Source organism: Macrotis lagotis, chromosome 1 (assembly GCF_037893015.1).
Source record: "Macrotis lagotis isolate mMagLag1 chromosome 1, bilby.v1.9.chrom.fasta, whole genome shotgun sequence".
Lineage (NCBI taxonomy): Eukaryota > Metazoa > Chordata > Mammalia > Peramelemorphia > Peramelidae > Macrotis > Macrotis lagotis.
Window position 1 is genome coordinate 411,677,566 of NC_133658.1, and position 23,218 is coordinate 411,700,783.

The window sequence follows — 23,218 nt, forward strand, 5'->3', positions numbered from 1 at the left end:
TTTGTTGCTACCCAATTTGGATACAATACTCTGGAGACCTGCTTTTTGCCAAGTGCTGTTTATATGGGCTTTTACATAATTTTATCCTCCTCCCTCCCCGCCACACACAAGGGGACCAAAACCCTAAATGAAAAAAGGAAAAGAAAAATAGGCGGGGCTCTAAACTCCCTGCTCCCCAACCCCCTGTTTTCCTACTCCCACCTGTTAAAGCCCCCGAGGGTAGAGCACACGTGTCCTCTCTCCCCCCTCCCGTTTGGGGCGGGGTCGTGCCTCATAGCCAATGGGAGTGTAGGGAGACCAGGAAGTTTCCAGAGGCTGAGGGAGAGGCTATAAAGGTGTGTGGTTGGGTGGGTTCCCTTTAAACATGCAGTCCAAGCGCGAGTGTGAGGTGAGTGCCTTGGGCTGAGGGGTCCCCGCGGTTAGAGGCCTTGGGGGATGGGGACCGGGCCGGGTTCGATCGTTGTGAACTGGAGCCTGAGCTGGCGCCGGTACTCACCCCTTCTCCCACCCTCCCCAGTTATGGTGTGAGCGGGTGAATCCAGTGAACAAGGCTGCGCTGGAGGCTTGGGTGAGGGAAACGGGGATCCGACTGGTGCAAGTCAACGGGCAAAGAAAATATGGAGGTCCACCCCCAGGTAAAATTTGCACCCCTGCCGCCCGGGACAGCTAGGCGCTTGACACCCCTCCCCCAAGCCTTGGGGGAGCGGCCTGTGAACCCAGCTGCTTTTTCTGTTTGAATTAAGTGTCCAGTAAACTCCCCCTGATTTGCACCCGAAAAGGAAAGAAAAATGTCATTCTGTATACAATTAAGCTCTGTGAAAGCCCGGCTAAGCCCTGCTGAACAGCCTGAAAGTTGTTTTCATTTGAAATTTAAAATACTGAAATACTAAAAGGCAATTTGTTCAGTTGAAATGAACTTAACCAATTAATCCTGCAGCATAGTCAGTTAGTGGTAAAGTTGGGTTCAGAGAAGTTGGGGCTGGTTGTGCCCAGCGGGTCAGCAGGTCAAACTTCTCTACCCCCAGGCTGGGTGGGCAGCCCCCCACCGGCGGGCTCCGAGGTGTTCATCGGCCGCCTGCCCCAGGACGTGTACGAGCACCAGCTGATCCCCCTGTTCCAGCGAGTGGGGCGTCTCTACGAGTTCCGCCTCATGATGACTTTCAGCGGCCTGAACCGAGGCTTCGCCTACGCGCGGTACAGCTCCCGCCGCGGGGCCCAGGCCGCCATCGCCACTCTGCACAACCACCCCCTGCGGCCGGCCTGCCCGCTGCTCGTGTGCCGCAGCACCGAGAAATGCGAGCTGACCCTCGACAGGTTGCCACCTGCCCTGAGCCACCAGGCCTTGCTTCAGGCCTTGCAGCCTCTGGGATCCGACCTCCAGGAAGCACTGCTGCTCCCCAGCCTAATGCACCCATACACACAGCTTGCGCTGCTCAAGTTTAGCTCCCACCGGGCTGCAGCCATGGCCAAGAAAGCTCTCGTAGAAGGTAGGAATACACCCAAAGAGAGGGTGGAGGCCAGGAAAAAAGGGCAACCTTGTCTATTGGGAAGAAAGCTGATAGACTAGCTCATCCGTTTGAGCCAGTAGGAGAGCTTAAAACTCGGCTAGGGTAGAAGGGGGTTTAGTGTGTTGGAGGGGGCGGGTCGTGTCCAAATACTTGTTAAAGTAGGTTGTCTTGTCTCCCCCTACACCCACCCATTATGATTCTTGTGTCCTCTGTCCAGCAGGGCGGTCAAAGCTCTGTGGTGAGCAGGTGACAGTAGAATGGCTGAAGCCAGACCTGAAGCAACGACTACGACAGCAAACTGAAGGTCATTTATTTCGAGGGTTGGGGCTTGAGAGCAGTCTTAGGACCCTACCACCCCCTAGCTGTGCCCAGACCACCCTTGAGATACTGTGCCAGCAGAGGCACCTAGGCATGCCTGTGTTTCTCACTAAGTGCTTGGGAGCTGGACCTGCAGGCTGGCACCACTTTTGGTACCAAGTGGTGATCCCTGGTCACCCTGTGCCTTTCAGTGGCCTTATCTGGGTAGTTGTAACAAAGGAGGGGCCAAGTGGCCATGAAGTTGCCAAGAACGCAGTGTCCCTTCGCCTCCTAGAATTATTAGATAAGTCAAGGGAAAATGAGAGCCCAGGGTGGGGATTGTTTTCCTGCTAAGTAACTACTGTTTCCTTTCTCTCTGTAATATGTTGTACCCATACTGGTCACCAGGTAGCTGTGGAGGGTAGGGTGAAAGAGCTCCTTGGTCCTTCAAGAAGGGCAGGGCCCTGAAGCTGGACAAATGGGAACACAAATGGGAACACAATCCTTGGCTGATCTAGGAGGAAAACCACCTCTGTTTCATTCTTTTGATGCCAGGCACATCCCTGCATCCACCTAATCCTCATAGGTTTATGGTTTTTGTCCCTTAAGATGTTTACTTGTTGACTAAGGTGAATTTTTTGACCCTACTGCTCATTATTGTTTTTCCCTTTAGTATTTGTTGTTGGTTTAAGTTTAAATCTGTTTAATTAAAAACCTAATGTTGATGTATGTATCCCATGTCCTTCTCATCATTCTGATTAGGGGCCCAGCTGGAGATAAGTGGTTGTTCAGTTTATCTTAACACAACATCAACCAAGGAACACAGGACAAAGACACTGGGTTTTGTCATTCTGGCCTCACTAACTGAAAAAAAAAAAAAGACAAGTTAACTACTGAGCCAAATGGTTTTAACATGCCTCCTCCCCTCTTTGGCTCAGAACCAAAGGGGTTTCAGTTTCAATTATGCCTCTAAAGGAATTCTTAAGTAGGCTTTGGTAACTGGTATGGAAAACCAGACAGTATATAGTCTGGATGATTCCCCATTACCTTCCTTCCCTTTAGTCACTGTCCTCACTTGAATCTTGTTCACCTGGATTAGGCACCGGGTCTTCTTCCTTAAGTCCAGCAAAGAAGTCATCCACGCCCCAGGCCTTGCTGCTCAAAGCCTGCAATTGCCCACCTTTCTTCTTTCTCTTCCGATAATCATCCACCACCATTGAACGAAGTTGTGAAACATTCCAGAACTTAAGCCGATGGTCATGGCCACTGCTGGCAAGAAGTTGACCACAGTGGGAGAGGGCTAACTGTTCCACAGGTTCACCTGCATGTTGCCCCACAGTGCCCACCACTCGGTTAGGCAGGATATTCACTGCCCTATGGAGAAAACATGAATTAGTTCCTAGGGAACCTGACTTACCGATTGCTCAATCCTTTCTCCACCAGTTTCCCCCCCCCCCCCTTACCTTATAATCCCATCTGTAGAGCCAGTGCACAGCAGACTGTCTGTGATGGGCACAATACAGTCAATAGACTCAGCCTTCAGGGCAAATCGGTCACTGGTTGCTCCAAAACCATTCCAGTTGAAGAGGTAAATGGTCCCCTCACTAGAGCCACAGGCAACTTTCTTTCCCCTCTGCAAGAAAATCAAGGAGCTATTTCTAGAGAATAGCAATCAATCCTAGATCTGATGAGATGGACAAGAGATTTTGCTTCTTCCTCTTAAGTCTTCCCCCGCCCAAGTCTTCACTGTACCTTCATGAGTGTAACAGAAGTCAAATCCCCACTCTGTACTTCTGATAGAAGTTCAAATCGATGTCGCTTGATATTGAAAACACCGAGGCAACCATCACCACTGTCAAAAAAGCAAACAATATTGAGTATGAGGGGTATCCTTTACAAAAGCAGTTTAAGGGCTGGGGAGGAAAATTTCAAGGCTTTACCTGGCTGTAAGAAGCAGCTTTTTAGCAGGGTCCAGAGCCATATCTGCAATATATTCCTCATGCTGCTTCAAGTCCATGATGGGACCCTCTTTCCTCTGGTCCCAGAGCCGAATCCTGCCACTATCATCTCCTGTAGCTAACAGATGCTCATCTACTACCAACAAGCTGTTGATAGCTACACTGTGGAGTAGGATAAGGAGTTGAGAGGAAGTTTTAAAAAAAGGATGAGATTCAAGAAGCCCTCCCTGTCTTGCATTATCCCAAGGGAAGATCCCAATTTTTCCCAATATCCCCAATTTATTTCCTTAATTGCTATTATACCTGTGAGCCTTGGTGATGCGTCTATCCAGCCTGCCCTGCTCAACATCCAGGATATGAACGGTTTTATCCTTAGAAACGGTGATAAGTTCTGTTGGAGGCAGAGATTAAAAAGAGAAGGCAATGATCTATCTCCACCCTCCTCTCATTTAACAAGGATCAAGCTTAACTGCTGAACATTCCAATGGACTCAGCACTGGTTGATGCAGCGTTATGGAGATTTCTTTTTCTTTTTTCTTTTATTTGATTAAGGCAATGGGGTTAAGTGGCTTACCCGAGGTCACACAGCTAGGCAATTATTAAGTGTCTGAGGCAGGATTTGAACTCGGGTCCTTCTGACTCCAGGGCCAGTGCTCTATCCACTGCACCACCTAGCCGCCCCAACGTTATAGAGATTTCAGCAGAAATCCTTTCTACCAGCTCCCAGTTCCCAGGCTCCGGGGTTAGCCCGCAGAGCTGCCCCTTCTCTCCCCTGCACTCACTCTGTCCATCTTCGGAGAAGGCCAGGGCCCGGCAGGACTTGAGATGGTGGCCCGAGGACCAGAGTTCCTTGGTCTCCCCCTCCTTGCAGGAGTACTCGAAGCTGTTGCAAAGGAAAGGGCAAGGGGCCGTTAGGTGCCGCGGGATGCGCCGCCAGCGCCCCGCCGGCCCCAGGCCCGCCCACCGCCGCCGCCGCCGCCGCTCGGCCAGAACAAGGGGGCGGGGGCGGACTGCGGCTGCGCGGGCCGAGGCCCTCTCGGAGGCCCCGGCCCGGCCCCCCCACCCCGGCCCCGGCGCTCACACGAAAACGTCCCCGTCCACGTCCCCGGCAGCCAGGAGGTTCCGCGAAGGGTGGAAGGCGAGCCCGTTGGCCGGGGCCTCCAGCACTATGTCTTCGGGGGTGTCCCGCTCCCGCGGCGCCGAGACTTTCGTCTCCTCCTCGGTGTCGGTGTCAACCTACGGGGCAGTAAAGGAGAGATGGGCAGTCGTTGGGGGTCGGGGCTCCAACTCTGCCGCCGGCCTGCGGGCGGCCCTCCCCGCGGCCGCGATCCTCACCTGGCCGGAGGCCGCCATGTTGGTGTCAACTTCCGTCGAGGGTGTCAACTTCCGTCAAGGAAGGCCTAGGAGTCCTCCCAGATACCACCGAGATGGAAAGGGCTGGAAGAGCGGCCGTTGCTTCCGCTTCCGCCTTCCAGTCTTGATGGTATTAAGGGACCGGAAGCAGCGCTCTGAGCATGCGCTATCGCCAAGCAGGCCGCGACGGGAACGAACGGGGGCGGGGCTCCGGGCGGAAGCTCCCGCCAGACGGACTGCCAGAGCGGTCCGATCCCGGGAGCCCAGTATGTTATCCCAGTGGAAACCACTTGAGGGCCCAAAGGATGGGGTCCAGACTGGGCAAGAAGGGCTGCGCGCCCGTTCCCGGGAGATGCGGGGGCCTGTCGGTGCTTGGCTGGTAAAGGCGGTGGGGAACCTGCCACCATCTCAGCCCACCCCGCTCTGGCGAGCGGCGCGTCTTCCCGTCCTGCTCGGCCTGCGGTTCTCAGAGCCCTGCAGCGGGCTCACCAGCCCGACGAGGGCCAATGCCAGTGGGTATTCCTGACTGCCAGGGCGCTAATGGCTGTATCGACTGCTAACGCGAAGGGCGGGCCGCAGGACAACAGGGAACCCAGTACATCCTACTAAGAACTTGCTCTTTTTAAAGCCAGATAGGCGCCGAAGCCAACCCAGAGAGGGTGTTTCCGTGTGATAAAATAACACTGGGCTCTCATCCCCATTTCTGAAGTTTGCTCTTTTGAAAAAGCACCCACCGCCCTAGCAGCTTTGCTGGTCGGACAGGGGGCTAACTCAGGTACTAGCCATCCGAGTCATTTCCATTTGTCCTTAATCATGCCTGCCGCTCAGAACCTACTTACTGGGATCACCATGATCTAAAGCAGACCTATAGAACTCACTATAAAAGAGCTGTATTAGATTACATTAAACAAATGAAAAATCGATTGAAATCAATGAAATCTAAGTTCTAAATTCAAGTCTTGGATGACTTGCAGATTACAGTATCTGTCTAGAATTTCCACAGACACTAGCACCGCTGCTTCCTAAAAGTAGACTTTTGCAAAGAATCCAAGTTGAAAGCTAAAACTAGGATCTGGCAAACCAGCAAGAGCTAGATTACAGACTTGGTAATGGATGGCAGAAACCTGGCATTTAGTAAGAAATCAGAAGGTTATTGGTCCAGTGACCCACCAGGGTTGGATCTTCTTACAGCTAGCTGCCATCTCACACCTACCAATTCAGAAGCTCATATTTTCAGCTTTTCACAGCACACAAAAGGCAGTAACTAGGAAAAGAAAAAAAGCAATTCAGAGCCCAGCTTTGCTGAAACTTTTGCAGCTATGAGTCAAGTGAAGCATTTCATCTGCAGCTTTGGGTTAGAGACTTAGTGATATTCCCATTCCACATAAACATGGCCCATTTAAAAGAAAGGGTCAGGGGCGGCTAGGTGGTACAGTGAATAGAGCACCGGGCCCTGGAGTCAGGAGTACCTGAGTTCAAATCCAACTTCAGACACTTAGTTACCTAGCTGTGTGGCCTTGAGCAAGCCACTTAACCCCATTGCCTTGCAAAAAACAAAAAGGTCAAATACACACTATAGGGTTAGGAAATTGTCTTGCCCTGGAGAAGGATGGGAGGAAAGGGAATGGATGAGGGGGAATGGGGGGAAGGAAGAGGAGAATAGGTGATAGAAGAGAGGGAGGATCAATTGTTGGAAGGGTTGTGGGAAATCTGGGACACTATTACATTGTTGGTAGAACTGTGAACTCATCCAACCTTTCTGGAGAGAAATTTGGAAATACACCCAAAGGGCAACAAAAAGGAGCATACCCTTTGATCCAGCAATACCACTACTGGGTCTATACCCTGAAGAGATGATGAAAAAGGGTAAAAACAACATCACTTGTACAAAAATATTTATAGCAGCCCTGTTTGTGGTGACAAAGAATTGGAAATCAAGTAAATGTCCTTCAATTGGGGAATGGCTTAGTAAACTCGTATATGTATGTCATGGAACACTATTGTTCTATCAGAAACCAAGAGGGACGGTAATTCAGGGAAGCCTGGAGGGATCTGCATGAACTGATGCTGAGTGAGATGAGCAGAACCAGAAAAACACTGTACACCCTAACAGCAACATGGGGGTGATGTTCAACCTTGATGGACTTGTGCAACAACCAGGGAGAATTTTGGGCTGTCTGCAATGGAGAATACCATCTGTATCCTGCTAGAGACGTGGAATTTGAAAAAATTTCAAGGACTATTCCCTTTAATTTAGGAAAAAAAACCTAGATATCTTATTGTCTGATCTTGTTATCTCATACTTTTTGTTTCTTAAGGATGTGATTTCTCTCTCATCACACTCACTTTGGATCAATGTACAACATGGAAACAAAATAAAGACTGACAGATTGCTTTCCATGGGGGGTGGGGGGAGGGAACTAAGATTGGGTGAAAAATTGTAAAACTCAAAATCTTAAAAAAAAAAAAAAAAAAAGACTATGGCCCAGCCATGGCGGGGGCGGCGGGAGCGGTGGTGGTGGCGGCAGGACCGGGGTCCTAAGTGGGAGGGTCTGGGGACTGAGTGAACTTGGCCGGAGGATACCCCCGGCCGCCCCTCTGTGGCTTTCTCGGCCCCCAGACCTGGGGGGGGGGGTAGACTCCTTGTCACCATGGCGACCCCAGCGAACGCACAGAGCGCCAGCAAAACGTGGGAACTAAGCCTCTACGAGCTGCATCGGACCCCACAGGAGGTCATCATGGATGGCACAGAGATTGCTGTTGCCCCCCGATCCCTACATTCAGAGCTCATGTGCCCAATCTGTCTGGACATGCTGAAAAATACCATGACCACAAAGGAGTGCCTCCATCGATTCTGCTCCGCCTGCATTGTCACTGCCCTGCGTAGCGGGAACAAAGAGTGCCCTACTTGTAGGAAGAAACTGGTATCAAAGCGATCTCTTCGCCCTGATCCAAACTTTGATGCACTGATCTACAAAATTTATCCAAGTCCAGAGGAGTACGAGGCACATCAGGATCGGGTCCTCATCCGGCTTAGCCGTCTGCACAACCAGCAAGCCCTGAGCTCCAGCATTGAAGGGGGCTCCGAATGCAGGCAATGCACAGGGCCCGGCGTGTAAGGAGGCCGATGCCAGTGTCAGACCAGACAACAACAATGAGTGGTGGGGAGGGAGAACCTGGTGAGGGAGAGGGAGATGGGGATGGGGAAGATGTTAGTTCAGACTGCCCCAGACTCCACTCCTGGACCCGCCCCCAGGCGACCCAGACCAAGTGTTGCAGGGGCTAGTAGTGGAGGGACAGGGGGAGGGGCTACTGGAGGTACAGGTTGGGGAGCAGGCTCTGAGGACCTGGGCCCACTAAGCCCACCCGGGGCTCCCAGTCCTCCAGAGCTAGGAGGAGAGATCGAGCTTGTGTTCCGGCCCCATCCTCTGCTGGTCGAAAAAGGAGAACACAGTCAGACTAGATATGTGAAAACAACGGGGAATGCCACAGTTGACCACTTCTCTAAGTACTTGGCTCTAAGGATTGCACTTGAGCGGTGGCAGCAACAAGAGGCTGGGGAACCTGGAGCACCGGGTGAAGGAGTTCCAGAAGCTGGAGGATCTGAGGGAGGTGGGGGGGAGGCACCAGGAACTGGAGGAACTGATGGACCAGAGGAGCCAGCCTTGCCCAGCCTGGAGGGTGTCAGTGAGAAGCAGTATACCATCTACATGGCACCTGGGGGAGGAGCTTTCACGACTCTGAATGGCCCACTGACCCTGGAGTTGGTGAATGAGAAGTTCTGGAAGGTGTCCAGACCCCTGGAGCTGTGCTATGCCTCCACCAAGGACCCCAAGTGACCCGAGGGGATGGGGGTCATAGGGCTTCTGTGTGTATGTCCTAGCTCTGCCTCCAGGTCTGTGTTCTCCCCACCCCATTACCCTGCCCGGCAGGCCAGCGAGAGGACATCGATGAGGACAAGTGGCTTTTATACAAAGTGTCTATATCAGATTCTTCTATATTGTACAGAGTGGGGTGTGCGCCCCCAACTCCTTGTTTTCTACTCACCAGTCACCTCCGTTCTGTAATGGGGATGTTGTAGAGGGAGGAAAAACCTCCCTTTCCCCCAACAACAATGCATTTGCTTTTTTTCTTTCAAAAAAAAAAAGACTTACCCTAGGCAGATTCACCAAAAAAAAAAGGATCAACAGAGAGGGTACTTAGATGCAACACACTTTTGGACAGGGCCAGGATGAAAGGAGAGAGAGAATAGAATAAATGAAAGTGGGGAGAAATAGAGTGGAAGGACAGCTAGTAATAGCAACTGAGGGAAAAATATTGAAGCAACTTCTCTGGTGGACTTATGATAAAGAAAGCAACCCACCCCAGACACAGAGCCATTGAAATCTGAACACAGACCAAAGTACGTTTTTTTTCTCTATTCTTGAGGTTTCCCATCTTCTGGGGGGGGGGGAGTTTATGTTTTTATGTTTACTCTTTTTTTTGTTGTTTTTTTTAGGGTTTTGCAAAGCAAACAGGGTTAAGTGGCTTGCCCAAGGCCATATGGCTAGGTAATTATTAAGTGTCTATGAGACCAGATTTGAACCCAGGTACCCCTGACTCCAGGCTGGTGCTTTATCCACTACGCCACCTAGCCACTCCTGTTTACTCTTATAACATTCAATTTACATCAGTGTATGGCATGGAAACTGTAGAGACTGTCAAGACAACCTTCTAAGGGGGAGGGGAGGGAGGAGGGGGGAAAATTGTAGAATTTAGAGCCTTGAAATAATGAGTACATATTGCTATTGTATATAATTGAAAAACAAATAAAATGTTCGAATTTAAAAAAATAAAAGGGTCAAACAGACTAGACATCACCACTAGTCTTTCCAGAGTCATGAGATGGGATTCTTTTGAGGAACATTACTCGGTAATTTAGTATAATGGACTGCAAAATTGGTTAACTTGTTTTTATAACCCAGAATGTTTTTTGCACTTACCTAAAGCCTTACTATACAACCCTAAGGTCAAACTGCCAATATTCAAGGGCCAATCACTTTTCCTACAGTCACTGCCCCTGGGGGCAGCTAGATGGCACAATGCATAGTCCTGGAGCCAGGAGGACCTGAAGTCATTGTCCTTGTAACCTGGCCTGATCAAAGTAAAAACGATCTTCATTGTTACAAGAATTACTCAAGGGGCAGCTAGGTGGCACAGTGGATAGAGCACCAGCCCTGGAGTTAGGAGTACCCGAGTTCAAATGCGACCTCAGACACTTAATAATTATCTAGTTGCGTGGCCTTTGGGCAAACCACTTAACCCCATAAAACCTTAAAAAAAATTACTCAAGTATAACAACATTATACTGGTATACCTTTACCTAGTAAAGACTTATGTGAAAAAGTAAACTAGCTTTTTAAAAAAAGGAACATATGAGACTAATAGTCCTATTTTGAAACTACACTAGCCAGGACCTCTTAGGCAGTGTCATATTTCCAGCTCAATACAGCTGGAAAAAAGAGAAATATTTAACACTTCCTATAAATGCTGGGATTACTAGCTATACTGCTGTAATCTCAGTTTGCAAAGTATACATAATTAAAATGACTTCCTACAGGTGCTAAAGGTGGAGCAAAAACAAAATAGTGAGATTGGCCTAACTAGTGTTTTAAAAAACCCTAAGAAATAGGAGTTGACTTCACTATCTCTGATACCTTTCCCTTGTGCAATCAGTTTCAGCAGAAAAAAAAAAGGATTATCATGGATTTTTATTTGTCAAAACAATGCAATTTTTTACAAACATACATACACACTACAGATTCTGTAAGGAAAGTGCAAAGGGAGAGAAAGAAAGCTGAGAAATATCCAGCGAAGTAATCTTTCAGAAATCAGAATGCTGGACTAATATTTCGGTCTTTTGACCTCTACCCTATAATAGAAAAAGAAACAGCATTAAGAATCAACACACTTGGTTTCAAAAATCCAACCAAATGAAAAAAAAATTTACCCATCAGCCTCCATTTTCTTTCTTTTCTCAATAATCTGCAAAAAAAAAAAAAAAAAGAGATAGTTATGCTACATATCCAAATCTATCTTGAACAGTAAAAGAGGAAAACTCAGGGTGAAGCATCTCAGGATCTTCCCATCTTTATGGAATAATCCTGAAGTTTTCTTCCAAGCCTAAGGGCTGAAGAATCTAGATCTCTGTTCCCATCTATAGTTTCCCACATCCCTAAACTCACTGCACTGATCTTTTTCCACTGTCGATCAAGCTCTGCCTTGTCATTTGTTTCCTTGAAGCGTCTGGTTTTTCGGCCTTCTGACATCTTGATGCCGTACTGGAATGCAGCTCTATAGAAAGATGAAGAAAAACACTAACAATATAGTGAGGCTGCATGGGAGCAAGATTCAAGGACAGGACCCTAGGTGAGAACAGCCTTATCAGACTGTGCCCCTCCCTCTATCTCCACTTTCCAACTTCCAAAACCCTGTTTAGTTTCAGTACCAGACTTACTTAGGCAAAGCCTCTTTATTGTTCATATACTCGCTATACTCTTCCTGGGTGTCAAAGTCCCATCGACCCAATGGTCCCTTCTTATTACCCTGTGACAGGAAAAAAAATGGTGGTCAGCAGGAACCTTTCTAATTTGCGGTATGGGACTTGTGGATCACATTCATACTGTTTCAGGACAGGGTCTAGAAAATTCAACTAACCAGGCTCTTTCTCTAGTTCTAGGATTCTTTGTGAAAAAGAATCAGTTACTCCAGATAATCATCTAAATCATCCTTGCCATTTCCAGTAAAGGAGGAAGAAAGGATGGCTAAAGCAATCTTGTGTTTAAAAATACAGAAAACCTTGAAACTTAGCTTAAATTTCTCAAGCACTACCTTGAGCCTGAAGTGCAAATAAAATTCTTTTTGAAAAGGGTAACTTAAGCCTCATAAAGGGAAAATGTTTTTTGGTTCATTTGTCTTTTTGTAGAAAATTAAATATTCCATTGAGTCACTAATTCCACCCCCATCATCTGAACAACTATTAATTTTCTCAAAGGATTACAAAATGGCACTAGAAAATATAAGACATACACTTTTAGTCAGGTAGCTTGTTCTTATTCCTGTAGAAAAAGGAAGCCCTAATGGATTGCAGCCCTTTCTTAATATAAACCTTACAGAGACATACCTGGTCCATTTTGCTATAATCTACCTCCTCATCACTGTCCACAGCCATGTCATCCATCCTAAAAAGAAGCAAAGAAAAGTCAAATGTTCTCATGAACCAAGATTGTCTAGAAACTTAATCAGTCCCTTTCAGACTTCTTGCTTTCCCTACACCTCCCAACTGACTCAAATGAGGACAGGCAATCCTGACATTTTCTCCTGAATGATACTTTAAAGATACACAAACTGCATAATTATCTTATTTGCTGTTTCAATTTTCCAACTCCCCTCCCCATATCCCATGTTCCAGAATGAAGTATCTTACGTGGCTGGATAACACTCTGCATAACTGTTGGACATGCCGAAGAAATCTCCCAACTGCTTCTTATCTTCTGGTTTCTTCAATGTGTGCTGTGTTAAAGTATAATAAGTGCCACAAAAAGGAGATGTTCATATACTTTTGGGGGTTTTGAAAGGTAGTGGGGTTAAAGTGACTTGCCCAAGGTCACACAGCTAGGTGTGAGGCCAGATTTAGAACTCAGGTTCTTCTGATTGCAGGGCTGGTGTACTGTACCATATGGCTGTCCTGATGTCCATATACTTGATACCCCACTGGGGAATAGTTTTAAAAACCTGGTACGTTAATATAATGGAATATGATTAATACTATATGAAATGCTACTATGATGACAGAGGATGGGAAAAAATATGAACTGATACAAAGCACAAAGAATTGAGAAAACAATATATACAAATAAGTAAAGCAACATAAATGGAAAACTACAAAACAACAAAATGTTGAGAAATTTCAATGAACAAATCTGACCCCCAAAGAGCAGGTCTAAAAGTGTATCTCCTTTCCTTTTTTTTTTCCTTTTTTTTCCTTTTTGCAAAGGTTGGGAAATGTGGCTGAATGAGATGTGTTGAAGAGATTTGTTGAACTGGTTTCTATTTATTATTTGTTAACAGAAATAGCTATCCTGGGGCAGCTAAGTGGTGCACTGGATAGAGCACTGGCCCTGGAGTCAGCAGGAGGACCTGAGTTCAAATACGGCCTTGGACACTTAATAATTGCCTAGCTGTTATACCTTGGGCAAGTCAATTAAACCCAGTGCCTTCAATACCTTTTTTTAAAAAAAAAAGAAAGAAATGACTCTGAAAGGAAGACAAGGGATATGCTGAAAAGAATGATAAAGTACAGAGAAAGGGAGAGAGAACAAGACTAAAGGATAAAAGCCATAGAGAGACTACAATCCTAAAGAGACAGGGTGCTATAAGTATGTCCTAGGGGAAAGCAGGGGGCAACTCAAAACTGCTTTTAGAACTCATGACCCTTTTTTACAGTAAAGGATATGATTCGCCACCTTCCCAACCAGCAGAACCAGCAAACTTTTCATTGATGGATTTTATCAACTCCTTGGCAGATCCAGGTCCTATAGGTAAGACTTATATTAACCATCTTCTTAAGCAAGAGAGCCTTGGGCCAGGGCCCAATACAAACCAAACACAGTTGTTAGAGGACTGAGAAATCTGGAAGCCCAACATCCCTCCATGGTCCCTCTAGCAATAATTTCTACCATTACTTTCTATGTCACATTAAGCAACAGGGAGATAAGACTCCTTTGAGCAATCATGAACACTGTAGCTCCATGAAGTGTATCACAATTTTAAGCCAGGTTTAAAATAAAATGGTAGGAGACAGGATGCAGGCCTCTGGTTCTTCAGAATACTTCATGTCACCCACTGAAAAATAAATGTAACTTACCTTTGTCAATATCGATGGGCTGAAAAGAGAGTAAAGTCAGTGTTAAATATCAGAAACACCTCCTCTGAATTCTCAACCACATTTCACAAAACTACTATCCTTTTCTGCCCTCTTCTCCGTTTAGCCACTATTCTAAACATCTATCAGCTTTACCATTTTTCCCCTTTTGTTAGGAAACTACTTTGAGGATATCTTACTCCCTTCCACACTCTGCTTTTTTAAAAAGTAGGGCTGCCATACCACCTTGCATAATATCATCATTGAGAATAATATCTAATTCTGGGGATATTTTTATTTTGTTTTTCAAGGCAATGAGGTTAAGTGACTTGACAAGATCACTCAGCTAGAATAATCTCTAATTCTGAAAAATCTGCTACAAATTTTATCTTCAACAATTCCCTCACATCATAATCATTTTTTTCCCAGACCGATCAAGGAGAAAACAATGTTTGAGTCATTGCTCTGATTCAAGGAGTGAGTCTACTGCTCCTAATTCTCTCTCCCTAAATTCCCATTCTCTCCCACTACCATCACCACTACCACCCTAAACTGCAAAAATAAATAAGCAAGCATAGAATATCTAGATTATACTTCCATTTGCCAAGAAAATTTTATTAGGTCCCTCCAAAATACTTTGCAAGGAATCTGTATTTCATCTCTCTCTGAAACTAGTTTATCTTTCTACATGTGATAAAAATCCTGAAACTCAAGACTCACCTCATCATCCACTTTGGGCTTCTCAAAATAGCTGTGTCTTTTCTTCTCCTCTTCTCTTTCCCGATCCCGCTCTCTTTCTCGGTCCCTCTCTCGGTCCCGTTCTCTTTCTCTCTCCCGTTCTCGGTCCCTATCCCGATCTCGCTCCCGTTCACGGTAACGTTCTCGTTCTTTTTCTCTTGGAACCTTAGTTGTTGATGGTACGTAATCTCCAATGTCTTCAAAAATGCTAGGAAGACATAGTTCCAGATGTCAGTAGTTACCCAAAAATATGGCTCCTACTATGTCTTTAGGTGCCAGACTAGGCAGAATAGCTGATCTCCCACAAAGTTCTCTTTCTATGATTACTTATATTAGAACTAACATACTTACTTCATGTCAGCTTCTGGAGGTTTCTTCTCATCCAGCTTTCCTATAAAGTAAGAATAGGCATAAGGATAACAAAGTAGGGTCATTTCATTCCTAGTGATTCTCTCAGTATTACTGAAAAAAACAATCTACAAAGACGTATTCCTCACTCTCAGAAAAGAAATGACAGAATGAGGCACATATATAAGACCAATGTCTAAATTTATTTTGCCTGAAATATTTATTAAAACTAAGAAACCATTTATTTGGTGGGAATTTACTGAGGAAATTATGTAAAAAAAATTCAATAAAACATTTAAGAAAAATAACACAGAAGAATGGAAAAAGTTCAAAAACAAATCTTTATCAATTATTGCAGGTTCAAAAAGAACAGCCAGCAAACAATAGATAGAAAAGAGAAAGCTAGATGACTAGAGTCACAGACACAGAGAGGAGAGAACATTAAGAAAGAGTAAGAGGACAGCAAGGTGGCACAGTGGATAGAGCAAAGGCCCTGGAGTCAGTAGGACCTGAGTTCAAATTCAGCCTCAGACACTTAATGATTACCTAGCTTTGTGACCTCGGGCAAATCACATAACCCCACTGCCTTGCAAAAACAACAAAAATTTTTTTTTTTAATTTTTAGGAAAAAGAATAGTTATAGTCTAGTCTAAAAGAGTACCAAGAAATCAAGAATAAGAATTGTGAAGAAAAAATTGAATTTAGCAATTAAGAGTTCACAAATACCCTTTGGGAGAATAGTTTCGATAGAAGAGGTCAGATTTCAAGAAACTGAGGAATGGGAGGTGAGGAAGACACACCTGGTACAGACTATAATTCTATAAGACTAATTAGAAAACATTTTGTGGTCATCACAATGGAAAGATACTTCTAACTATCTTTGTATGTTGTGCTAAACAATGTAAAAATTCAATTAAATAAGCTTCTACATATTGTAAACATATATACAAAAATGTCTATCTCATATAGTCTCTACCACAAGCTTTATGGATACAATAGGCACAATATGATCACTTCTTGATCTGTTCAGGGGAAGGGGTGGGGGAAAAACGAATATTTTTTGGTTTTCAACCTGTCTTATACCACAATACTACCTCCCAAATTGGTTAGGGAGAAATATATGTTCCAGGATTGTCCCAACCCTGATTCTGAGAATAATCCTCTTGTTCTTCCATTCTCAAATCTCTTTCCAACTTCCTAATTCTCTTCCAAGGGAAATGGGACAGACTGGTTGTAGGGTAAATATCACTAAACAAACTTATTTCTTCCTAATACTCCATATATCACTAGAAGACTCAAACCCAAAGAAAATGAAAGTTTTTCCCCTAAACCAGCCAGGCACCTTTGTCCTTTTTCTTCAACTTCTTATTCCGAGTGCCCTGCCGCAAGTAGGAAAGGATCTGTGTCAGTTTGCTGATGACAATATCATTTGTGGTCAGTGTGGTCTGGGCCTGAAAATCCCAAGAAAAAAATTAGTCAATCAACTGAGAAAAGACCATTACTAGGAGGAAAGTATCCCTCTTAGATTTCCTACAAAGGACAGTTCTAGGGAATATTAGGACGAGTACCTCCATCGTAGGACAATCAGCTTTGCTCCGGATAAGTGTAGTGGGGATATCTGTGTCTGCATACTCATCATCCAGATCTACCACGTAGGCCATGCGGCCTGGCAGAAACAGCTCATTTCGTTCATAAGCCTTGTTCTTGAAGAGCATACGGTAAACATTTCGGCCTAAGAGAAGGAGATAATATGTAAGCATTCATTTAGTTTCTACTGTTACTGTAAGCCTGGCACTGTCAGATGTCTTAGTCCTGATCTTCAAAGACCTTACAATGTAGTTGAGGAAACAAGTAAAAATAGCAAACAATTAGAAAACAAACGCTAAAATATGTACTATTAACAGTGTTGAAGGTCAGGAAAGGGAAAAAGCAATTTTTAATGGATAGTCAGATGTTTTATAAAGGAGAAAGACAAAACTGGAGCCAGACCCTGGAGAATAATAGAAATTGAATAGGTAGAGAAAGGAAGGATATTCTATTTAGGGGTAAAAGGTTACAAAAGCAGTACTACCGAGGCAGGAAAAAGTAAGGGTGGGGATCAGACACTAAAATTCTTCTTAAGGAGTAGTGGAAAGTAAAGTTAGAAAGCTAACTAAGATAAACAACTACAATAAAAGGCTTTTCTTAGAATACAAACATGGAAACTTAAAGAATAAGATACTTTTCAAGGAAAATTTATGCAACAGCTAACACCAGGAACTATAAATTTAAGTTATTTTTCTTCTAATGGGATTTATTTTCTACTAGCCTCCATTAGAAGGGTCTAAGCCTCATAATTTGTGATTGAAAGTAAAATATATATAGATTCTCATGTAATGACTTGTCTCAGCCAATAATGTAACTAGGACATTTCGCCACATTTAAATACTTTCAAAAGAAAGCCTTAAAGCAGATTTGAGTTGTTGAAGCAAATTTTCAGAGTATAGGCAGAAAAGTGGTAACAGATACCACAGGTATAATAAATGAAATTTAAAGTCAAGGCATTCTATGCAGGTCTTAACCAACCTTTGGCTATATATGCTTATTTATGACCAAGAAAGAAATAGAAAATATCATTAAAAATAAACTAGATAATTCTGATTAATTAAAAAGCTTTTGCACTAACAAAACCAACTATGACCAAGATCAAAAGAAATGTAGTAAGTTGGGAAACAATTTTTACAACTGGTATTTTTGACAAAGTTCTCATTTCTAAAATATGTAGAAACTGAGTCAAATTTGTAACAAAAAAAAAGCAAAAAAAAAAAAACAAGCCATTCCCCAATTGACAAATGGTCAAAGGATATGTGAAGACAATTTACAGATGAGGAAATCAAAGTGATTCATAGTCATATGAAAAGCTGCTCTAAATCATTACTTATTTGAGAAATGCAAATTAAAGTATCTCTGAGGTACCACATCAGACTTCTCAGACTGGCCAATGTAACCAGAACGGACAATAATCAATGTCGGAAGGAATGTGGGAAATCTGGGACACTAATACATTGTTGGTGGAACTGTGAACTCATCCAATCTCACTGGAGAGCAGTGAGTTGCCCAAAGGGCAATAAAAACGTGCATACCCTTTGATCCAGTAATACCACTACTGGGTCTACACCCTGAAGAGATCATGAAAAAGGGTAAAAACATCACTTGTACAAAAATATTCACAGCAGCCTTGTTTGTGGTGGCAAGGAATTGGAAATTGAGTGAATGTCCATTAATTGGGGAATGGCTGAACAAATTGTGGTATATGTATGTTATGGAACACTATTGTTCTATTAGAAACCAGGAGGGATGGGAATTCAGAAGGATTTGCATGAACTGATGCTGAGTGAGATGAGCAGCACCAGAAAAACACTGTACATCATACAGTAACATGGGGCTGATGATCAATCTTAATGGGTTTGCTCATTCCATCAAGGACAATTTTGGGGTATCTGCAATGAAGAATACCATCTGTATTAGAGAAAGAATTCTGGAGTTTGAACAAAGATCAAAGACTATTACCTTTAATCACAAAAAAAAAACCCCAAACCTGTTCTTATGTAATTTTGCTCTCTTATATTTTATTTTTTCGCCTTAAGGATATGATTTCTCTCTCAACACATTCAATTTAGATCAATGTGTAGCAAGGAAACAATGTACAAACTAACAGACTGTCTTCCATGGGGGGTGGGGGGAGAGAAGGGAGATTAGAGGAAAAAAATGTAAAATGCAAAAATAAATAAATAATTAAATAAAGAGCGTTTGCTTTGCACGTCACGATTTAAAGTCATGTAAAAATTATAAGAAAGTAAAGTTTAAATGATTACTTTCTGATTTCATTTGGAAGGACTATTATAGTTGATGTTAAGACTAAGTCACAAACTAATTTCAATGTTGCGTGTAAAAGTGGATAAAGTCTATAAGGAATTAAACCTTGCTTTAAAGCAGTTTGAAAAAAGCATTCAATGTTCAGTATTCAAAGCATATAGATAGAAATACTGTAGTCTGAAGGGAGGAGAAACAACAAAGATGTTAATTTTTTTTTTTAGCTTTTGCAAGGCAAAAGTCACACCTTATATTTCAGTTTCTTTAAGTTCTATTCCTGTCGAAACCAAGAAGTATCAAGGCATTTGGGGTGGCTAGGTGGTGCAGTGGACAGAGTACCGGCCTTGGAGACAGAGTACCGGCTTTGGGGCCTTGGAGTCAGGAGTACCTGGGTTCGAATCTGACCTCAGACACTTAATAATTACCTAGCTGTGTGGCCTTGAGCAAGCCACTTAACACCCCATTGCCTTGAAAAAAAAATCTAAAAAAAAAAATTCAAGGCATTAAAAAAAATTTCTTTACTTACCCAAACGTGTCTTAAATTCAATCTTATTTTCAGGATCTTCATCTTTCCTTAAGAAACAAGGAAAAACACCATTAGCTAGTTCAGCCATCAGTTCCAAGTCCAACCCCTCCAACCTCTACAATTCCTTCCCATATACTCACTTTGTTTCTTTCTGAGGTTTCTCCATCATCTCCTCTTCTTCTTTCTCTTTGCTGGCAATCTCAGCTCGAACCTAAAGGAGGAGAAAAAGAGGTATCTGGAACAGTTCTGACAATACCATAAAATTCCATCTTCAGGCCTCATAAAGTAAAACTACAAGTCAGAAATCTCTCCTTCTTAGAGGTCCACAAACATTTTACATTTCAACAATATCCATAATTCACAAACAAAACAAAAAATATCTCACCTTCTGGAGGAGAGCAAAATCCAAGCCTTTCACCAAATGAGTGTGTTCCATGTCACCACCCAAGAACTTGGACTCTTGGATCAACTGTCTTCTCTTCTCTGCAGCAGATTTGTCACTATGCAACAAAAGGGACCATAATCAGGTCAATCTAGTATTACTGATTAGTGGTTTGGCTTAGGTGAAAAGGAGGTCAAAGGTCCACATTACAATATACTGAAGCACAGAAAAATTAAATGATTTGTCCACAATTATGCAGCTTGACTGGGGCTGCTGCAAAAAGAAATCTTAAATGAACCTAGGTCAAAGTCTACGCACGCCTCAGCAGTTGGTCCCACAGCCCTGTAGTTAGCAGTGGTACTGATCAACTCTGTTTCTTCATAATCCTTATTTACACCATCTCTGCGTTCTTTGGCCCGGTCCCGATATTTTTCTGCTAGCTCCCTTTCACGCTCAATTTCTTGTTGACGTAGTTTGGCATAGTAGCTAGGAATGAGAAAAAAATGTGTAAGGCATTCATATATAAGTACAGAAAAATCTGCTCCTGTCAATTGCTTGGACTCTCCATTCTCTACATCTTTGCCCTCACTCCTCACAGACATACCTCTGGATCAAAAAATAACACTTCCTGTAATACCCAATTACTTATATATCTTCTCACAGCAACTCTGTCTCTCCATATTTGTTTGTTCTATAGTTATAGTGGAATGAAATACCTAATGCTTTCTCAGTCATGCTGAGCCCCATCCTGCTTAGTCACCTCCAAATTACTGAGTATCTACTACTATTAAGCCATTCAACTTTAGAAGATAAACTTGCATTTCCAACTCTTTTCTTCAGTTGAATGTCTCATAAATATTGCTGACCTACCCCTAAGGACAAAGAAATCAAAATACAAGGCTCAGAGAGAACTTTAAGAGTTTCTAAGTGAAGTTTAAAAGTTTCTAAGTGAAAATACAAGTACAAAATCCTTAGAAAGCTTCCAAGAGAAACTTCATTCTTTGTTAAATAAGAACTTCTACATACTAACACCTTTAATCTAATTTAGTCCCCCCCCCAAGGGCAATGTCCTCATTAGGACCTAACCTCCCCTTTCCTTCCTTTCACCTTTTCTTTTTCCTCCTTCGTGCTGCTGGATCTTCATCTTCATTGTACTCCCTTGGCATCCTAGAAGAAATAGAAAATACCAAAATAACAAATGCTATCATAGGCTCACAAATCCCAAAAGGAAACCTGAGTGATAAAGTGATCAGAGCACTAAAACTGAGTCAGAAGTCGTCCCTGAGTAATACATTTGTTAGAATATATTGAATTCTCTGACTCAGACACTTAATATTTACCTAGCTGTGTGACCTTGGGCAAATCACTTAACCCCACTGTCTTGTGAAAAAAATATATATGTTTTGATTCCCAACCCAACCACAGTCTCCCATCCTTTACTTTTCTAAATGTTTCCTACAAGAACAGGTTGGGAATGGTTCAGGAAATGACTAGAACTATTCTTCAGCTTACTCATGATGTCGAGATTTGGATGGTGGTGCAGATGTGGGTGCAGCTCTAGGTGTCATAAGAAGCTTCCTAAAGTCTTCATTGGTGAGTTTGGACCTATGAAGCAAGATACAAGTTATCAAATATGGAGTCACAAAATTAGCACTTCCTCAGTCTGTTTTCTTCTAGCACCTCTTTTCCTCACAAATAGTCTTTAATTTTCTTGTTGTTGCTTGTCCTTCATTCTCAGAGAATGTAGACATTGGGAAATTGATACCCTGAGTTGCACATGAATTGGATTTAAGTGAGGGAGGATGGTACAAAATCACCAACCTTACTTTCTCCTCCAGTCATCTGAATTTGGTGACAAGATATAGATGAGAAGGTCTGAAGCTGGCTCTGGTTGCACTGGGTGGCCTTGGTCTTATTAAGCTACGATCTTTGACATGTCTCAATGTGACTGAGGCAACACTCATTCAAGAATTAAAGACAGGTAAGAAAGAAATGAAGGTTTTGGGCAAAAACTGAAGAAATTACTAATTACATTCACTCTAAACTAATCAAGGTCCAAATAATGACCAAGTGGGGCTTGGCCTGGGACCTACTAATGGTCAATCAATGAGAATCTGAGTGATTTAAAGCAACATTCTTAAGAAATAAATCTAGCCAGTAAACTCCAAGCTATCTTAAGAGGTTCCAGCAATCAAAATTTACATTCCTTTGGGCAGATAAGCCTAGGTGGTTGAAGGAAGAGGAAGAAGGGGAAGAGAAGCGAGGGTTGGGGAGTAGGGGGCATAGCACTTCTCTAGTAAGACACTAGTCAAATAAAATTCATTACCTCAAGGACCTTGATTTCCTCAGTGCAAGTAATACTCACATTGACATAGACCCCAAATCCTTCACATTTTAGTTTTATTAAATACGGATTTGACTATAAATGAAAGAATTCATCATCTGGCAAACAATCTTCTACTAAAAAAAAAATAAACTTTCCAAGTTGTAAGAGAGATTGTCAAGTACAAATCCCTCAAGGTTCAGAGAGATTCAATAACTACTTTGTTATTGTGTAAGCAATAAATAGCAGAACCCAAATGACAGATAGATACCAGGTCCTGACTCCAAACTATAGCAAGGCACTGACTGCCCAAGGAAGCTGGTGTCCGGAAGCCATACAACCCGCAGTGAGCGGCCCACCACATGAAGCTGTAGAAGACCTGTTTATGTTCCGCTGGCACTACCTTTAAGAGCCCAGGGTCACCTCCCTGAGCGGGGCATTTTGCGATGCACTTAAAGGGAGTCCCACCCAACCAAGGAGCCCCCAAAACTCGTGGCCCCTACATCCGGGTACACTCACTGGTGAAAGGAATGAGGATCGTCCACATCGTGGCCATCCGGGGCTAGCGGGTTGGAGAACGGTTCACCTAGGGAAGACAAAAGCCTGAGCTTCCCCCCGTCCCCTCGCGCCACCCTTGCCCGACTCTAGGGAGCCCGCTGGGCCCCGCCCGGCCCGGCCCCGACAGCTCTAGGCTGGTCGCAGAGAAGACTCTGAACAACAAGGGCTAATCCGAGAAAGAGTCCCAAGGGGGAAGGGAGTGGAGCCCGACACTCACTATCTCGTTCCGGCATCTTGAGCCCGGTTTCAGAACCCAAAACAAACGGTGCCCAGGAAAACCAGGCGCACAAAGTAGTTACCCACAATGCGCTACGTATCGTAACCCGCAGTGCTCTGCGGCCAGATCAACTTCCGCTTACGCTTGACTCCACCTTCCCTACGTGTCGTTACCACGGCAACTCCGCTCACGTGGCTAAGAGCGAGTCTCTGGGCGGAAATGAGCAAAATAGGGGGTGGGCAATAACCCGCCACCT

At 43.9% G+C, this 23,218-nt stretch overlaps 3 protein-coding genes and 1 pseudogene across 5 annotated transcripts; 2 read left to right on the forward strand and 2 right to left on the reverse strand.

The window, feature by feature from the left end:
* The first annotated feature begins 37 nt into the window (after positions 1–37).
* DND1 (DND microRNA-mediated repression inhibitor 1) lies at positions 38–2,759 on the forward strand. 2 transcript variants are annotated; one of them, XM_074212814.1, is made up of 4 exons: positions 38–388; positions 518–635; positions 1,026–1,487; positions 1,726–2,759. In XM_074212814.1, exons 1-4 carry the CDS (start codon positions 365–367, stop codon positions 2,157–2,159), a joined length of 1,038 nt encoding a protein of 345 aa, XP_074068915.1. In that variant the 5' UTR covers positions 38–364; the 3' UTR covers positions 2,160–2,759. The 2 variants fall into 2 exon arrangements, with proteins under 2 accessions (XP_074068915.1, XP_074068916.1); XM_074212815.1 differs by having other exon boundaries at positions 1,729–2,758.
* On the reverse strand, positions 1,802–5,206 carry WDR55 (WD repeat domain 55). The gene is made up of 8 exons (XM_074212813.1): positions 5,099–5,206; positions 4,845–4,999; positions 4,546–4,646; positions 4,067–4,154; positions 3,746–3,925; positions 3,558–3,657; positions 3,269–3,438; positions 1,802–3,179 (listed from the first exon to the last, which is right to left on the reverse strand). The coding sequence occupies exons 1-8, from the start codon at positions 5,114–5,116 to the stop codon at positions 2,864–2,866; spliced, it is 1,128 nt and encodes a 375-aa protein (XP_074068914.1). The 5' UTR covers positions 5,117–5,206; the 3' UTR covers positions 1,802–2,863.
* A 2,510-nt stretch (positions 5,207–7,716) lies between these two features.
* On the forward strand, positions 7,717–9,546 carry LOC141506253 (E3 ubiquitin-protein ligase RING1 pseudogene; annotated as a pseudogene).
* A 1,305-nt stretch (positions 9,547–10,851) lies between these two features.
* Positions 10,852–23,106, reverse strand: IK (IK cytokine). 2 transcript variants are annotated; one of them, XM_074212825.1, is made up of 20 exons: positions 22,963–23,106; positions 22,707–22,773; positions 21,377–21,469; positions 20,972–21,031; positions 20,183–20,350; positions 19,868–19,982; positions 19,623–19,693; positions 19,483–19,529; positions 16,673–16,836; positions 16,447–16,555; positions 15,108–15,147; positions 14,739–14,964; positions 14,022–14,040; positions 13,609–13,689; positions 12,582–12,660; positions 12,279–12,336; positions 11,613–11,701; positions 11,341–11,449; positions 11,106–11,140; positions 10,852–11,027 (listed from the first exon to the last, which is right to left on the reverse strand). In XM_074212825.1, the coding sequence occupies exons 1-20, from the start codon at positions 22,976–22,978 to the stop codon at positions 11,000–11,002; spliced, it is 1,674 nt and encodes a 557-aa protein (XP_074068926.1). In that variant the 5' UTR covers positions 22,979–23,106; the 3' UTR covers positions 10,852–10,999. The 2 variants fall into 2 exon arrangements, with proteins under 2 accessions (XP_074068926.1, XP_074068927.1); XM_074212826.1 differs by lacking the exons at positions 22,707–22,773; positions 22,963–23,106 and adding an exon at positions 21,686–22,698.
* Between the last annotated feature and the right edge of the window lie 112 nt (positions 23,107–23,218).

Coding starts and splice junctions, on each gene's coding strand:
- DND1 (XM_074212814.1), top strand. CDS start 365: ATGCAGTCCAAGCGCGAGTGTGAG. Junction 389..517: donor AGTCCAAGCGCGAGTGTGAG/GTGAGTGCCTTG, acceptor CACCCTCCCCAG/TTATGGTGTGAGCGGGTGAA. Junction 1,488..1,725: donor CAAGAAAGCTCTCGTAGAAG/GTAGGAATACAC, acceptor TCCTCTGTCCAG/CAGGGCGGTCAAAGCTCTGT.
- WDR55 (XM_074212813.1), bottom strand. Junction 4,155..4,545: donor CTTCTCCGAAGATGGACAGA/GTGAGTGCAGGG, acceptor TGCCTCCAACAG/AACTTATCACCGTTTCTAAG. Junction 3,180..3,268: donor TCTACAGATGGGATTATAAG/GTAAGGGGGGGG, acceptor TTTTCTCCATAG/GGCAGTGAATATCCTGCCTA.
- IK (XM_074212825.1), bottom strand. Junction 21,032..21,376: donor TCCAAATCTCGACATCATGA/GTAAGCTGAAGA, acceptor TATTTCTTCTAG/GATGCCAAGGGAGTACAATG. Junction 12,337..12,581: donor GCAGAGTGTTATCCAGCCAC/GTAAGATACTTC, acceptor GCTTCTTTTTAG/GATGGATGACATGGCTGTGG.